This window comes from Hesperophylax consimilis, chromosome 24 (genome assembly GCF_061612785.1).
Source record: "Hesperophylax consimilis isolate HC1 chromosome 24, BYU_Hcon_1.0, whole genome shotgun sequence".
NCBI lineage: Eukaryota > Metazoa > Arthropoda > Insecta > Trichoptera > Limnephilidae > Hesperophylax > Hesperophylax consimilis.
Window position 1 is genome coordinate 25,202,877 of NC_142859.1, and position 18,657 is coordinate 25,221,533.

The following is an 18,657-nucleotide window of genomic DNA, read 5'->3' on the forward strand; positions in this document are numbered from 1 at the left end:
TTCTATTAATGTCCGATTGGAGTCGAATGCAGTCTTCTAAAGTTTTAATTTCCAAGAATAGTTTTAGGTCATCAGCAAAAAGAAGTGACCTGGAATGCAGAATATTTTCTGTAATATCGTTAATAAAAATTAGAAAGAGGAGCGGTCCTAAATTAGAGCCCTGTGGAACGCCTGAGAGGACAAGGAATAATTTTGACATGAATATTCCATGAGATACAAATTGCTTTCTTCCAGTAAAATAGCTTGAAAAGAATATGGGAAACCGTAAAGAAAAACCTATAGTTGACAATTTATTTAATAATATGTCATGGTTTACGGTATCAAATGCCTTCGAGAAATCATTATATGAGCAATCTACTTGGTAGCCCTTATCTAAAGATTTGGAAACATAATCTGTGAGTACCAGTAGGTTAGTATCTGTTGATCGACCTTTTCTAAACCCATGCTGTTCCGATATTAAGAAAGGCTCTACTTGAAACAGCACATGTTTATGAATTATCGATTCGAATAACTTAGCCGGGGCGGAAAGTATTGCCACTGGCCTGAAATTTTCGACAGATGTCTTTGATCCACTTTTGAAAATGGGACAAATTTTTGAGACTTTCCAGGAATCAGGAAATATACCAGTATCTAAAGATAGGTTGAATATAAAACTTAGTGGCATTTTTAAAAATTCAACACATCCTTTTAAAAAAAATACTGGAAGAAAGTCTGGCCCAAGTGAATGTGTATGTTTCATGTTATTAATTGAAGATTTAACATCTGATTCGTCTATATGACTTATATCAATGTTTTGGGCTCCCTTCACATTCAACTTGGAAGCAGAAATGGGATTTAGTAATGGAGGCTCATTACTGTACACTGATTGGAAATGGGTTGCAAATGCATTGGCTACATCCGCTCCTCTAACTTCCCGATCACCATGCATCATGATGTCTGTTATACCACCATCCTTGCGCAGTGATTTTACGTAGTCCCAAAATGCCTTGGGATCATGCTTGATATCACTCTCTATTGAGTCGACATACGTTCGGAATGCTATATGAACATTTCTTCTAACAACTGCTCTGAGATTACTGAACATTTCATACTCATTTTGGTCACCAGTAGCTTTCCATTTAAGCATAAGTATTTAGCAATAAGTTTCAGTAACCCAAACGTGGGAGTATTTCATCGTCTGTTTCATAAATCCTAATAGATTTATTATATTAACATATTCTTTATAAAGGCCTACCATTCATAATTGAAACGTTGCTTGAAATGGCTTTCGCCGAGTTTGGTGACTAAATCTGAATAGTCAGGTACTTCCCACCTTACTCTCCCCCATCTCCTTCCTCTCCCAACAACCTATGACCTCACAACATGCCCCAAATGGGGTTGTCATAGTCTCACTTACTGAAGACGGTTGGGAGCAGTCGGGACTCTTGTGCGGTATTCACATAAAAAAATATAAATATTCAAAAATTTCATCGGGTTATAATGTTCGTGTTCCGGATCTAAGAAGCTAATTCAAGCAACTTTTCAGTTCTGAATGCTTGTCTTACACCAGGACGATACTGAGAGTATCTTCCACTCTCACGTGATTCTCACATCTCTTACATATGATTCTAGGCTGATATAAATGAACTATTGTTTATGCAAGTACCTGTGTACAAGTACCAAGTACAAGTATCTCAATGCTTCCAATGAACGTAACGTATCAAATTAACCTCCAGACAATAGGGACAACAAGGAACACCGAACATAACAAAGCACACAGCACAAAACATCACAGAGGCGTAAGCATATTATAACAGTTGACTAGCACGCTTGATCAGTCAACCTTTAGTGGAGTATGAAATCAAGGCACAAGGCTCTGTGAAGCGGCACTGATATGGACACCAGACATACTATACCTATACGTCTATACGTCTATACTAAATAAGCCTCCAGACTGCAACATAAAGCCTTCAACATACAGCCTCCTTTCATGTTTCACCCCTGAAGCCTCCAAAGGCTTTGTCCCGTTTCATAAATCTGGACACGGTGGGTTGTGCTGGGTGGAAAAGTCATGACTGCTTTAGGTTATTTTAAATCATAAATATTGAAAACGACGACCCATGACACATTAAATGAACACTTGTAAACGAAGAGACGCATTGAATTATCAATTTCAATTGATGCTGAAATGATTAGAATTTAAAAAAATGTATAAAATAAATCCATAAATCTAAATAAATAACTGCATTTAAATTCGTACGAATAAAAAAAAAGTATAGAGTTAATTCAAAAAGTATCTTGTCGGTACAATAAATAATAATCAAACATATAAATTAAGATTGCGCGTATCTCCTGCGTAACTCAGGTACGATGAACTCAAATTTGCTTTGAATTAAATTGTCATTTTTGAACTGATTGTGTGAAAAATTCAAACAAGCGATTAAGTATATACATATTTTATCATTATCGGCCAGTTGTTTCACAAAACTCAAATAATAACAGAACTTGAATAGAACCTTCACAGAATTTGAAAATCAACTTTGAAGTTTGATGAATTGTTCAAATTTAAAATATAAAAAACGATTATTTTCGAGTTCTGTGAAAGTCCAATTCAAGTTCTGTTATTATATCATTATAGGCCAGCATTTTTGACAGAACTGAAATACTTACAAAACTTGAAAATAACTTTCGCAGAACTTGAAAATTAACTTTGAAATTTGAAGAATTGTTCAAATTCTCTGAAACAACTTGTCATTGTAACTGGGAATTGAATCCATGACCTCTTTTTCGTCCGGGAAGCGCTCTGACCACTGAGCTAATTCGACCACATCAACATACGTTATTTTTAACTGAATCATACTTCGGCTAAGAGCTGCCAACATTATCTTCTTTTTGTTTTGTGCATATTATTTGATCATTAAAGACAACATTAGCATTTCTCAAACGAAAATTAGAAACAACAGAAAAGGATTAAGTCGCATCCAGGAATTGAATCTGAAAGAAAAATAAGATAATATTGTTAGTTTTCAGTCGAAGTATGATACAGTTAAATTTGACCGAAGGAAATAGGGTCGGATTAGCTCAATGGTAGAGCAGAACTCTTTCTAGATTTACAGATGAGAACGTATCTTTTTATGATCTTTCGGTATCAAATTTTCGTTTGAAAATCGATAATATTGTCTTCAATGATTAAATATTACAATTTGAGGTTATTATTAAGTTATTAAAATATCATATCTTGCATTCACTCATAAATGACACCAAATATATACAGGTAAAATGACGAAAAATGATTAATAATTGCATTAAAAACAAAACTTAATTTGATACCATTTTGCATACAAATCATTTCAAAAGTTTAAAGAGAAGAACAAGACGGCTCCCAAGCAACTTCCCCTCATCCTGTATTTGGTTTCAATATCATTCATACAAAAAAATAGGTTCGTGGTAAATACGGAGTAATTGTATTTCAGTATTACGCGAAGAAATCTGATTCTGTTTAGCGTCAGCATGCTAACTTCCCGATCATTCAGAATATATCGAGAACACGTGTTTTTTTCCTGATAGATATCATGACAGAGAGCCTCAATATAAGTATGTCAGTATCAATATCAGTATTTTTATGAACACACATAAAATGGTTGCTTTTGACTGATACTTTGTTAGGAACTCTTTCAATTCATTTTGTATAGGCCCGCAGTCCGGTTTTTATAAGGAAAACGAATAATTTGACCAGATTTGTAATAAATTAACCGTTTTTCTCAAAGTCAATAATAAGGAGGGATAAGAACAAGTTAGTAGCAAACGTTACTCATAATCACACGCATGCGTAGTGTACACACCGGCCGTAATACCGCAGTATTAGTGGTTAACAGATTCTTAAATCCTCCAACTACCAGGATTAGCGACGTATTACTATCGTATTAAGATGGAGATCGCGGACTTTGTTAACAATCTATTTGGTTTAGCAAATATCGATCGGTAGCGCTATGAAAATGTAAAAATGCAGTAATACCCATTGGCATCAATATCAGTGGAATATTTTTAATCGAAATATCGATTTACATAAGTCAACACTGTCCAAATTTTGAAGCAATTCAAAGGGGACCGAGGCAATGACGCAAATGTCATCTGAAGAAACGTGAAGTTAGCAACTAAACGTGAAATTCGAAAATAACCGCGTGTTTGAGGATTGGAACAAAGTGGTACAGGTTTTCTACGTGTAGCTGTATTGAAAGCATTTTTTTGGTATATATCGTCATACAACATGAACTGAAAAACAGGATTTATAAACTAAATATACATGTAAGATGCTAAACTTAACACCTTTTAGGTGGATCGTTTTTTCCATGCGTTTGATCTATGTGGAACCCAAGTTTATTTTAAAAATTTAGTTGGATGAAATTTAATTTTCCACTTTGCATTTGACGGGTCGTTTCTTCCAAGCTCCTGAGCACTATCCTTATTCTTTCAAGATAGCCCCTTTGTAAATATTTTTCGTTTCAGTAAGTTTTTGTAAGGGCTTAGGTCGGTTTTTTTTGCAAATAAACTAGGCGCCTAAGTACCTATCTAACATTATATCATCCCAGGGGTGGTACTATTTACAACATATTTAAGGGTTGTGAAAAGCGAGGAAATCCGCTGAATAACGAATTAAATGTAGGCACCTACCAATTAACTATGTAGATATATCTTATAAATGCAAGTAATAGTAGCCTAGTTATTGGAACACCCGATGAATTTGAAGTTGTCATTAAATCTTCAATCAGTTTCATTTTGATTTTTAACACTGAAACATTCTTCTTAACCACTTACTAAAAAACGTTGTGTAAGTATTACGCGGCGCGTAAGGTCAGAACAATGAAAAACTTGACTTATTACCCTGGCGTTTTTTTGGTTAAAAAGGTCTTGAACCAGGCTCAAGGCCGGCTTTACCACATCAACGTTGAACGGGCGTATAATAAACTAAATAATTAGACAGACGGTTAATATTTATGTTAAAAATTGTAAATGGTAGTGTAGGCAGCCAAGATTTACTTATTCCATTGAATTTCATATACCTGCGAAAGCTACTCGTTCCAAAATCATGTTTAAATGTAATAATACGAGGACTGAGCATTTTAAACACTCGCTTGTATATACATAGATTACATGAGTAATAGATACGCAATTGTAGCGGATCTATTTAACTGCACGGAATGTACATAGGTACAAGAAGGCTACACTATCAGATATTTTCAATCAATACTTATTTTACATAGTCTACTTATGAGTTTTGCATCTACTTGTATATCTTACTTTAGATTCCGTATAAAATTTCTGTTCATGTTATACTTTCTGATGTAACTGTATATATGATATATTTATACCGTTGATATTAAATAATAAAACAATGTATTTTAAAGCATGACCAACTGTCATTTGACGAAAAGCCTTAACGCTGACCAGTCAAATGATTGAATGGTGCTGAATGCCCTTTCGTGACTTCGTCAAATGTGACAAGAGTTCATGTTTGTACCCACGCCCTTAGTTAAAAAAACGTTTGCCATAAAGTACTAATGTGAAAAAGATTAAAATGTAAATGGTTATAATAATGGTTACTATTGACTAAAAGAGTTTGTGAGAAAAACACTGTGATAAAACAATTTTAATGATTCATTGCATTTATTACTATCTTTTCAGCGCACAGTCAAAATTATACATTATGAGATCTTGAATTGTTTATATTAGCAATCAATTCTTAAGTGCTGTTTTTAAATCACTTATCATTTTACATTTTTGAGTAGCTAGGTACTACGTACCTACCTATTTTTGATGCCAGCACTTCATACAGCTGATATGTGGAGGTAGGTAGATAGGTAGGAACTCCAATGCGTAGAGGGTAGGTGTCAAGGGGTTTAAAGCACCCTCACGTTTTCAAGTCAGCAGACACTGAAGGGGTTAATGAATTATGAGTTTACGAAAAAGACTCATTTCAAAGAATCTAAATTCGAAGTAACAACAACTCTTTGTCTGAAAATATTTTGCCACCTTTTCTAATTATAAAGAAGGTTTGTTTTTGGATTATCCCTTCGTAAGGCATCACAGAAGAGGTTAAAGGTACGTAGATAAATTGAGTGAAAATTATAGAGAACGTTTTCCTTTTTGCGCATAATCGAGGAGCTCTTCAAAATTATGAGTTTTTATTAATTAATATTTGATCTATGGTTATTTCTTATTCCTACTTTGTATTATTTTTGGAATTCCTACTTACTACACTGAGAAGTACTGCTAATTTATTAAGAATTGGTTATCCGGTTAAAAACGGGAGTGCAGGCCCTTAACTAATGAATTAATGAGTTTCCTTAAAAACTTTTATTAAAATATGAATAGATTACCACGATTTAAGAACACTTGTTCATAAAAGTCATAATATTTTCGCATTTTATCATTATATTTTATCAAGACAAATGCAGTTGCATGAAAACGTGTGGCAGTATATTAGGAATTTACTACAAGTTTATCAGGAAATGGCCTGCAATCCCATATATTAACCGAATTATCAGTAATTTGAAGAGATTCTCAATAAATTATGATGTTTCATTTTTCTCTGTGTAGCCAAAACGCAGTTCTTTCGCCACGCAAATCTGGGTCGGCATACACTAATAGCTTCATTTACATAAATAATGATTCGATTATTTGTATAGCGCCATTTTCATGAGAAAATCACCTGAAGGGCATTAATATATATCGTCTACATACTCTTCATTAATTTTGATTCTTCACATGGCACAAAATTTTTTTTCTGAAAGCTTATCATTTTGCGATGACATTATTTATTATATTAAAATACAAATAACTTTGTTTACATCACTTTAATAATATATAAACTTTACATGTTTCATGAACAAAGTTCACCTCATCAGGAGTAATTATATACTGATGAGGTGAACTTTGTTCATGAAACATATAGAGGTTATATATATTAAATTGATGTAAACAAAGTTATTTGTTTTAATATAATATTTAATTCACTTGATCATGTCTTCCTTGGGCGTCCTTGACTTCTTCCATCATTAACTTCCGCAATACATAACCTAGGCACATTCATAATTTAATAGCCATATTCAAATATCATAACAATAAAAACTACTATGATTTTAAAATAACGTATTGTATTAATTTTGTTAAATTTTTTATAAGATGTGATTTAAAATTTTCACGTTCAAAAGTATTGTAGTGATTTGGGGTATTATGCCGTGTTGCGCTACCTCCTTCGTCAGCCAACGTTTTGGATACTGTAGTACTGTCCAAAGCGTTGGCTAAAGAAAGAGGTACTACAAAACAGCATAATACCCCAAAAATAAATCATTTTCTGCCTCCCAATCGAACATGAGGTCAATTTTTTCAAACAACTGCATAAAATCAAATGTTTTTTATGCACTTTTTTGTAAATAAAATTCGCTACTAATTTATAATTTCTATCTAAATCTAAGTCGAACGTAAATTAATAGTCATTATGTTGAATCGACCGGATTCACACTTGGTGCACATTTACGTTATTACGTACGGTAGGTAATTGAGTATTTTTTTAAACCTTATCCCTGCCAACAATTACCACCAGAACCAAACACCATCGTACAAACTACCAACTTTTCCATCGTACTTTACGTAGGTATTGGGTAGGTAGGTTTCCTCGGTTTCACCGCTCATCCTTCCAGGCGGATGAGCCCCTTTCACCATGGTGAATAACACCGCACGCTCAGCGGGAGCGGGGACGAACAGGTCAGGTGGAAGTCGCCACCGTCAGACCTCAGCTTTGATGTTGGAAATTGTTGAATTTACACTAAGTTGATTCTACGCCAAACTCGAATCCGATTCAGAGCTTTACAAAATCCAAATACCAGTATTACTTTACTGTGCCATGATCAAATTATCATAAAAATACAGTATTTTGGTAATACGAGAATATCACATTGTAAATTGTTAATGGTACTATAGACAGCCCTAAATTATTAAGTCTAATTACCTTCCGTATACCAACAAGAACTAGTCGATCCAAAATTCTTTTTAAGTGCAACAACAATAATTATCAGGACTGAGTCATTTAGATACTCCCTTATACCTAGATTGCATGCAGTTGGAAATGCTCTCTCAGAAGTAGTAGATGTAATCGACTGCACGGAATACAGTTATAAGAAGGCTATAATTACATACCTCAATCACAATAATCAATATTAGGCATGATAATATTCTTCTGCGTGGGTCCTGTATCATATTTTACTACATCTAAACTATTTACTCCAGATATTTTACAGTGTAAGTCATCATATGCATTATTTTTTTTTATTATTATTTCTTATCCAAAAGTATCATTAAATCGCTGATAGCCCTGAATTATTGCGATACCTTCTCAGCATTTCCTAGTAGAATTAGTTTTGAAGTAACAATAAACTCACTATTAATTACTCTCTAATATATATATAGGATAAGATGCTCTGGAAATAACCTCACTATGCCTCACTCCATCCTCCAGCATTGACGCACACTGGAGAAAAATACTAGCGCCTAATATAGTCACGGCTCCCTAAAGGCTTCAACTTTCTATTATTTTATCATTTTATTCTATTTTATTATCAATTTATTCTGTTTTCTTTTCGTTGTCTTTCTGTTCTATCTTTTTGTTTTTGATTATATATTTTATTGTATCTCTATATGGAATGTGTGGGACTGCACTAACCTCCCCACATACCGGAATAAACACCAATTATTATATTATTATTATTATAATAAAAAATAGGTTAGTTTGATTAGGTTAGGTTTAATTAAGTTGGGTTATGTAGGTTTTTTTCCAGTGACTTTTCTTTTATCATGGAATCTAAAAAAAAACAATATTACCAAGAGTGTAATCCAAATCAATTAATAAAATAGATAAGGTTTTTTAAAATTATTTGTGTTTCATTGTTTACATTTTTTAATTGATTTTTTCCAGGCCTCCAGTATCCCTTGCCCTCCTGTCCCCGGGGCGCTACGCCCCCCTACTGGGAGGCTCGGGGATGGGCCCCGCGCCTCCGCAGCCCTCACCGCAGATTGCCACCCATGACCCTCACAGGGCGCCGCCTTCCGCATCGCCATCGCCATCCAGCCGAAGCAGGTCTCCGAGCAAGATCGACACAGGTGATGACGGTGAGTGATGATGAAATGCTGTGACAAGTGATAAAATTTTATAAAAAATTATATCATTTCTTGAAATCGATGAAAATTTATTAAAGAAGGTATTTTGATATGTCATGACATTTTTAAAAAGGTGACAAAATTTATAAAAATGGTAAATATTGATAAAACAGAATTTTATGAAAAATGATGAAATTTATTAAAATGGTGAATATTGAAAAAGGGTAAATTTTTGAAAAGAGGTAAAATTTATAAAAATGGTAAATGTTGAAAATTGTTCAAATTATATAATTTTCTTGAAATATAATGAAAATTTGTGATCGAAAACATCTCAATCGGCGAGTCTTTTGTCAATAATTGTAAAACTATTGCTTTCTGAAATCCTCGAGAAACTTTGAAACATTAGACAATACAAACATGATAATGGTGTTTAAATCAAAAATAATAATTTAATTTTCTTAGTTTTTGGGTGAGTGAATATGTTTCAGTGCGAAACCGGGTAAAGAATCTAGTTCATTATTTATTATTGAAAAGGCAGAGTACCGGACGGCGGATATATGTGTCAAACTGAATTGTAGAAGATAATATCGTTTAAGTAGTGATAGGTTTCCAAGAATTTTAAAAATGTTCTCCTGAAATTCTACCCTACAACTTTTGAAGGTAAAATATAACAAATCCAAACAACCCTCACCGCCTAAACGCTAAGCCAAAGCGTTTACCCTTTACCACCTAAAACTCGAAGATAGGCTGAGGAAGAGAGGGTGGGGAGGGGGAGGGTAGAGGAGGTGGGGAGAGGTGGTCAGTTATGAATAAAGGATTACAGGGAAACACCTGAGCTGGATTAAAGGACTAGGACACTTTGCATCGCGTCCTAATGGTTCCCCGGGGACTGTGTTCCGCAGCCGGGATATCAAAGGCTTACAGTGATTTTATCTGAAGCCTCGCGGTGGTATCGTCGGCATTATGTCGTTTGCCCTAAAGCTCATTTCTTACCTAGTAAACGTAAGGATAATTTGAATTTATGAGCGAGGCGAACGTGTTATAAATAATGAATTATTTTGCAGAACACTGAATCAAGTTTTTTTCCACATTCTGCTAAGATAAGCGTTGACAGAACCGAAAAGATAAAAATTATACGTTGGGTTGGGTAAATTTAGGCTTAGGTAAGGTTAGTTTTTTCTTTAATAATGTTTTACGATAATGTTGTTTTATTCAGTCGCAAACAGTAAGCATGTGTTTTTGTTAATTTAGATGACAGCATAGACGTGGACGTAACCAACCCCGAAGACGGTGCCGGCAGCTGGGCGGGGAGCGAAGCGCACCGAGGCGTCCCGGGGCAGGGGGTGCAGGGCCAGCAGGGAGGCGCCTCACTAGCCGGGGGCTACGAGGCAGCCCACGAGACCTCGGCCCGCCTGCTCTTCATGGCCGTCAAGTGGGCCAAGAATTTGCCCTCCTTCGCCAGCCTCGCCTTCAGGGATCAGGTAATAAAACGCAACACTTTATTTAATGTTTTTTTGTAATGAATGACTAACAATATCAGGTCACAAATAATCTGAAAACATTTTAATTCCTTTTTTGCCTCAATGTTGTTTGAGTAATGATGAAGGACTTCGCTAGGCAGAGTAAATCTGGAGTACCCCAGGGCCTCCATTTTGTTAAACTCTTATTTTTTTAAATATAAATTATTTCGCACAGATAATTCTGCATTCCAGGTCTCTTCTTATCTATGACTATCTAAAACTATTCACAGAAACTTCAAAAGACTGTAATCGACTACAAATAGACACTGATAAAATTAATTACTAAATTATTATCTTTGAAATAAAAGGTGATAAATGATTTTATTTTAAGACATGTCTCTACTATCAGTAATCTTAGAATCATGTTTGATTGTATGCTAGTATTTCATGCCCATTTAGCAGTACATTGTATAACGGGTGTGCACAAAAAGAATTTTCATCACAAAAAGTGTCACCGAAACCGTCATACGTAAAAATGAGATAAATAGGTTTCTTTACCACTGACCAATGACTCCTATACAAATACAATTATGGATAGGTAGCTATTTCCTACCCAATTACCGAAATATAAAACAATAAATGCCAGAGTTATCTAATTTATTTATTTATTTACTGGACAATTTATATAGCGCCACTTTTGTGAGATATCACCTCAGGGGCGCTGTAATGTGTTTAACGTTTCGATTGCGTTCTAACTGTTAAAAAGAAACGTAGCGGTGATAAACGTAATTTGTATGCGCACTAATTGTTAGAATTCAAAGTTTTATGTACATTTTCATACTATTGTAGAGATTTCATTTTTATCTCGGGGTGTTCTTGTATCTCAAATATCATGTATAATTTCAGGTGATCCTGCTAGAAGAAGCATGGGCGGAGCTGTTCCTGCTGAACGCGATTCAGTGGTGCATGCCCCTGGAGCCCGGAGGCGCACCGCTGTTCAGCTGGCAGGAGGCGGGAGCAGGTGCTCGGGACCTGCGCGTGCTGCAGGACACGCTGGCCAGGTACCGCGCTGTGCTGGTAGACCCGGCGGAGTTCGCCTGCATGAAGGCTATCGTGCTCTTCAGATCTGGTAAGGACACCAGTAAGGGTTTCATGACAAAACGGTTCATTAAAGAAAAGGGTCGTCCAACTAAATATTGATCTGTCACAACCTATTAATTTGTTTAAAGATGTTGATATTTACGAATATAAATATTTATTTATTTATTACACGCCCTAGTGTGCTTTTCTTTAAAAAAAATACAAGCATTTTGTATCAGAGTAAACACTTAAAAATTGATACAATAAAGAAGAATGTAAACATAATGGCAAAAATGAATCCTCACGCATATAATTGAATTTAAAAGATTCAACAAAACAAAATAGTAGAAGCGGAAAAGTTATATGGGTACATAGGTCTATTTGTGTCTAGAAGAATAAAAGTGATAGAATATACAAAATTTATCCTGATTAGTTTTCAAATGAAATATATCACCCAGATCAGAATATTTATTTCCGAGATTGTGAAGTCTCGGAATCGGAGAATTTTGGTAAGCTAGTGTCCTGGTGTTATTGAAGTAAAAAGGTAAGAAATGTCGGCATGATTTTTTGGGAACATGGATATTGATACATTGAAGTAATTCTGGAAAATCAATTTTAAAATGTAGTATTCTTTGTAACAGTATTAAATCTGTGCTTATTCTTCTTTCTGAAAGTTTCAATAGAGACATTTTATCCAAGAGGTAATTATAATTTATGTTTTGTATAGGAATATGCAATTTATAATTTATAGACCTTAGAAACTTCCGTTGAATCTTTTCAATGTTATCTGAATGAATATTGAAAAATGGAGACCATAACGTCGAGTTATACTCAAGTTGGCATCTGACAAGGGTTTTATATAACATAATAAATGTTCCTAAATTATTGAAATCTTTTGCAGCTATCAAAACAAAGCCAAGAGTCTTTAGGGTGATTATTTAAATATGGTGTTACTTGAAGAAATTTTGAACAATTAATTGTATGGGGGATTAACTGTACGGGTGATCAATGTGTAATGGATCAACTGAAAGATGGATCAAATGCCCAGAGGATTAATTGACGGAGACGAATTATCGGGGGAGCAATTGTCAGAGGATTACTGGTTAGGTATTAAAAGAAAAGTGAAGAAAAATAACAAACCTGACATAACCTTGCCTTTCCGGAACTCTTTGTTTTTATCATATTCCGGTTAATTGCTTTTCCATTTTATTTTGATACAATCAACAAGACAGCGGTGTTTGACTGACAGAAACCATCTCGTTATTTCATTGCGACTGAGAGTGTATAACGTTTTCTTAATCCAGTTTAAAGTCAGGGAATCAGCCATTCATCAACCATTCAACATTTATTCATCCAGACTTATTCTGGCGTCCAACGTATCTTTTCCATGAACACACAACATTACGCAAACTTCAATCACAAAATATGAGGTGTCTAATCCAAAAATACCACTTATCTTTCCAGAAACCCGAGGTCTGAAAGAACCCCTACAGATCGAGCACCTGCAAGACCAAGCGCAGGTGATGTTACTACAGCATGCACGTGCGCTAGCCCCGGCACGCCCGGCGCGCTTCGGCCGCCTTCTGCTGCTGCTACCGCTGCTGAGAACAGTGCCCGCTGCGAGATTAGAACGACTGTTCTTCGCCAAGACCATCGGCGCCACGCCAATGGAGAAGGTGCTATGCGACATGTATAAAAACTAACAAAAACTTGATATGGGATTCATTGTTAATTATATCATCCAGTGAGAAATTTGTGAAGTGAAAATGGCGAACAAACCGAAGAAAGAATTAGGTTATGTTTTTGTTTTATGTGATACAACACAAATGTTTAAACTGCCCCAAGACATTGTGGCATCTAAATTGTAAAATTTTGTGAGGATGAAGCAAGTGGGAGTGAGGATGGAAAAGGGAAAAATGTTTTTGGTTATGCGTCAACATAGTGAAAGTCATTTCAAACGATGTTTAAATTCTAAATTGCGGTGTCCCACAAGGACAATATTGAGGTCTTCATCTAAATGGAAAGTTGAGATATTGGGAAAGGGACCTAAGAAAACAAAGATAAGACATATTATCTGTGTTGTATTGGGAGTTGTTGTAACTATTAAAAGGTGTATAATGTTAAATGATGAACATGCATAATAAGATTGAAAATAATTTAATTAAATTCTTAATAAATTCATTTTTTTAAATGGTCTAAGTTTGTTCTTTTTGCGTTTTCTGGATAAAATTGTAAAAGAACAAGTAATTATTCGGATGAAAAACGTTTTATGCTAATTTGTATTAGGTGATTATTATATTTGTAACTAAGAATACAAAAAAAATTATGACTGGTCTGCATCATTGTAAGGAAAGGCGTTTAATGTATTCAACTATGTTATTTACCTATGTATTTTGATTAATTTTCAGGAAAATACCTAATAAAAGCGTTTTGCAGACTGCACCAACAATTTATTACGTAGGTACCTAATATGTACATACCTACCTAAGAATATTACATTATGGCTAGCTAATAATATTAATTCTTCTAGTCGTCGTTTTAGGAAATATTAAGAAAACGTGAATTTATTGTAAAATATCTGAAATCAATATGTACCATAGTAATTATTTGGGATTGTCCTGTTTTGATTATGGAAATGTATTAAATAATTAATGTACATATTACAATCATTTAAAATAATGTAAACAGTCTTAGGGAGCATTTCACCATTCTCTTGACAGCTTATCCATAGGATAACGTTTATTTTTTATCGATTTACTATTGACGATTCAGTACTCAAACCTACGAATAGTAGCCAAGTATCGCATAAGTTAGCCAAGTTTTCTACCTATTTCGAATATAGATTTGTTATTAATATACTTTATCCTGTGGATAAGCTATCGAGTGGGTGGTGAAATACCCCCTCAAAATAATAAAAAGATAGCATCAGGGACTCGAATCCAAAACCAAATGATCAAACGGATATACTGACACCATCTAGATTGCAAATATATTCTGCAAACTTTGCAAACATTCAAAAGATGGCAGCCTATTAACAAATATTGAAAAATAATTGAGGTTATAATTATAACTAACTATTTATTCATCACGCCGTTTCCCCGCAGGGGAGGACGGACCGCCAAACAACTCGGTCTTGGCACACACTCCTTGCCTCATTCACATTCATACATCGTCTCATACATACTCTTCTATTGTTCTGACTCTTGACATGGCCCGACTCAAGTATCTGATTCACTTGGTCGTGCCATGTCTTCCTCGGGCGTCCCCGACTTCTGCTACCATTCACATTTGCAATTGTATACTCTCCTTACACTCCTTTCTTCACTCATTCGCTCTACATGCCCAAACCATCTAAGAGTCTTTTTCTTGATCTTATTTATCACGCTTTCATCAGCCTTGCACTCTTTGCGGGTCTCCACATTCCTCACACGATCATACATGGTTTTACCACACATACGCCTCAGGGATCTCATTTCAACAGCATTCAATCTACATTCATCCTTTCTTTGCCAGTTCCATGGTTGCCAGTTTATGTTAGTAATTATTCAACGAAAAGTCTCGATAGCTCAATTGAATTATTGGTCTTGATAATACTAAAAGATCTGGGTTCGAGTCCCAGGTGAGTAATTTAATAATTTTGTTTGCAAAATTATCGTATTTTCATATATTCATTGAAATTACTGTTGATTTTATTTTCAATGATTAATATTACAATAAGTTAACCTAATAATGTATTAAATTAGTACCGACTTCATGGATATGTGTATATAAATTATTAATAAAGGTATTTAGTGATATATAACTACAATTTTTCAGTTTATCTACGAATAATAATAATTGTAATGAAATATTTGATATTTTTTTCACGCAATGACATCTATCGGCCTATTGAAACAACATAAAAAATTTCATGCAAACAATATCTTATAACCAAATCACTAAAATATTTAAGTTCGACACTTTAAGAAGTGAAAAAAAAATCAATACCTTTTTACAGAAGCAAAAACTCAAATGATTTTGTGTAAAAATATTTGATTTTTGATCAAAGTTAGACAACGTTTTATACTGTACCGCCATCTGTGTTATATATTTTATCCAATACCCGAACCATTTATGTTATGTTGTAACTATTGCCCACACTAATTGTTAATGCTCAAATTATTATTATTTGTATTTTCTACCGATTTTTTTATCAAAATTATCAACGAATAATAATTTTCGACGGACTAAAATGAATTAAAAAAGTGTTAAATATTTGTAAAATTACTTTAAGATTTTTTTAATATCAAAGATTATTTTATTTATTAGTATCTATGTATATGAAATAATAATATAAGATTGTTAATTTTCAGATTTTTTATAAAACCTAATATTATTATAATCATTACGTACACAATTTAATGTTTAAGAAAGTATTAAATCAATGTATTTGTGTATATCTGCTTTATGTCTGTATTTGAATGTGTAGTCTTATTGAATATAATAAATTAACGTTGTCATGATGATTTTAAATTTGTTTGATTACAATGAGGTACGTCCATTTTTATCAATAAAATGACCTTCTAACTAAAATACATTTATGTTTTTATTGTTATACAGTAAGTTTAAATAGTTAAAATATTTAAAAAAGCTTAAATTTGGTCTATATAAAGCTTTGTGACGTCACTAGTCATAAAGATTTCTTTTTTTTCAACAGGCGCAGAATTTCAGTAACACTAATTAAAATGTTAGCATCTCGTCACTAATGTTATAATATGTATTGAACGATTTACCGGAGGTTAAAAACTTGAATTAAAATATGTTCATCGGTTCAAATTTGAATGCGGACCAAAGTCCATATATATTCTAAAATACCTACAGGAGATGAATATTAAATATCACATGAAGTTTAAAAAGCTTTGATGTCTGTACGAATGTGGATGAGTGCAAGCGAGATGGAATGCTTGCACGATCTTATAAAAGGCGATGCACGTTAGTTGTACGCCCTCTTTTGTTACAGCAGCTCCCCAATAAATACCAGTACAAGATCAACTATTATTATTGTGTACGACCTTCATCCGCTGCAATAATACTCAGTCTCTACACCACATTGGCACGAGCTACATATGGCATACATTACGAAAGCTCAAAATGAGAAATGCATTAATTAAAAAGTTTAGGTAAGTTAGAACTCAACATGAAATAAATCAAATAAAAATAGTTTAATGTTTGAAAAGCTCAAAGATTAAAATTCTAAGCTTAAAAAGCTCAAAGACTAAATATCAAGGCTTAAAATCGCCAAGCTTAAAACCTTAAAGCTTTAAACCTCATAGTCAAAGCTCAAAGCTTACAAAACGTAATGTTTAATAAGCTCAAAGATAAAAAAAGAAGAATTTTTAATAAGCTCATAGCTTTAAACCACAAAGCTTAATAAGCGCAAAGCTCTAAACAACAAAGCTTAATAAGCTTAAAACCGTAAAGCTTAAAAAGATTACAACTAAAAAATCTCTATGCTTAGAAACAAATATGTTATATAACCCCACTAAAACAGCTCTATTGGTCATAAGACATGGGCAAGGCCCGAAAAATATTCCTCCAGCTACCTTGAACGGTGTGAACTTGAAAGTGACCGAAGGAACTAAATACCTTGGGCACATAATCACCAGTAATCTGATGGAAGATGATGATATCGATAGACAAAGGCGAGCTCTCAGCGTTAAAGCAAACATGCTCAGTAGAAGATTTCGCCTTTGCGGTACCGCAGTAAAAAAGACGCTCTTCCTTTCCTTCTGCGCAACGTTGTACACGTGCGAACTATGGGCAAACTACAAAAAGAGTAGTATAGAAAGACTACGGGTCCAATACAACAACGCCTTCCGCACAATGTTTTGTCTCCCCAGATACTGCAGCGCTTCCCGTATGTTCACGGAGGGGCGAGTTCCCGAATATGCAGCCCTTATTAGATCCAGGGTGGCAGGAATGAGGGAAAGAATAAGAAGCTCTGGAAATATCCCCACTATGGAAGCCCGCCTCACTCCATCCTCCAGCATTGACGCACACTGGAGAAAAATACTAGCGTCTAATATAGTCACTGCTCCCTAAAGGCTTCAACTTTCTATTATTCTATTATTTTATCATTTTATTCTATTTCATTTTCCTTTTATTCTGTTTTCTTTTCTTTGTTTTTCTGTTCTATCTTTTTGTTTTTGATTATATATTTTTTTGTATCTCTATATGGAATGTGTGGGACTGCACTAACCTCCCCACATTTTTTATTATTATTATTACTAGTAGCAAAAAGCTGTAAAACAACAAAGCTTTAAAAGCTTAAACAATGCTTCAACAATGCTTAAAATTGAAAGCCCAATGCCAAATTCGCCTACGCATCATTGTATTCTTGCCTACGCATCATTGTATTCTTGCCTACGCATCACCCTCCTTTCCTTTGGTTGTTGTAAAATAGTATACAATTTATTACTTTATTAACGATCCTTTTAGGAGCTTCCACGTACGAATAGTAAATATATATATATATTCATTAATACATAACTAAAGAGTCCCAGTAATAATCTTTTGTATTTGTTAAGTGATAAATTAAAGATGTCTGTATAATTATTTCCCTTCTTAAGTGATATGACCAATGAGGAATACATATATGGTAGTACATAAATAAATCCCAACAAGCTTATCAATGCAAGCAATTCTGGACTATCAAATGCACCATTTAGAACTTAATAAAGAAATACTAATTCAGTGAAAATCCTTCGGTCAGAAAATGTACGCAAATTAATTTCATTTAAAATTTCATTTTACCAGGAGCACAGAATTAGATATTATTAGAGAGGCGAAATCTAATTATTTAAAAATTATATGTTTTTTACATTTTATGCATCAAAATATATACCAGGAACACAGAATGATGAAGAGATGAACAAAATGTAAGAATTTTTAGGAGAGATATTCGACGCCTTTTTAATATAATTCTGCAATATACATAGCTCCAAAG

At 34.1% G+C, this 18,657-nt stretch overlaps 1 protein-coding gene across 1 annotated transcript in view; it reads left to right on the top strand.

The window, feature by feature from the left end:
• Positions 1 to 13,375, top strand: part of Hr51 (photoreceptor-specific nuclear hormone receptor 51) — a 95,221-nt gene extending 81,846 nt beyond the window's left edge. The window contains 4 exon segments of the mRNA XM_089646308.1: positions 8,890 to 9,144; positions 10,384 to 10,613; positions 11,499 to 11,721; positions 13,137 to 13,375. Of these exon segments, the coding sequence (XP_089502434.1) occupies positions 8,890 to 9,144; positions 10,384 to 10,613; positions 11,499 to 11,721; positions 13,137 to 13,375 (947 nt within the window).
• Positions 13,376 to 18,657: the final 5,282 nt, after the last annotated feature.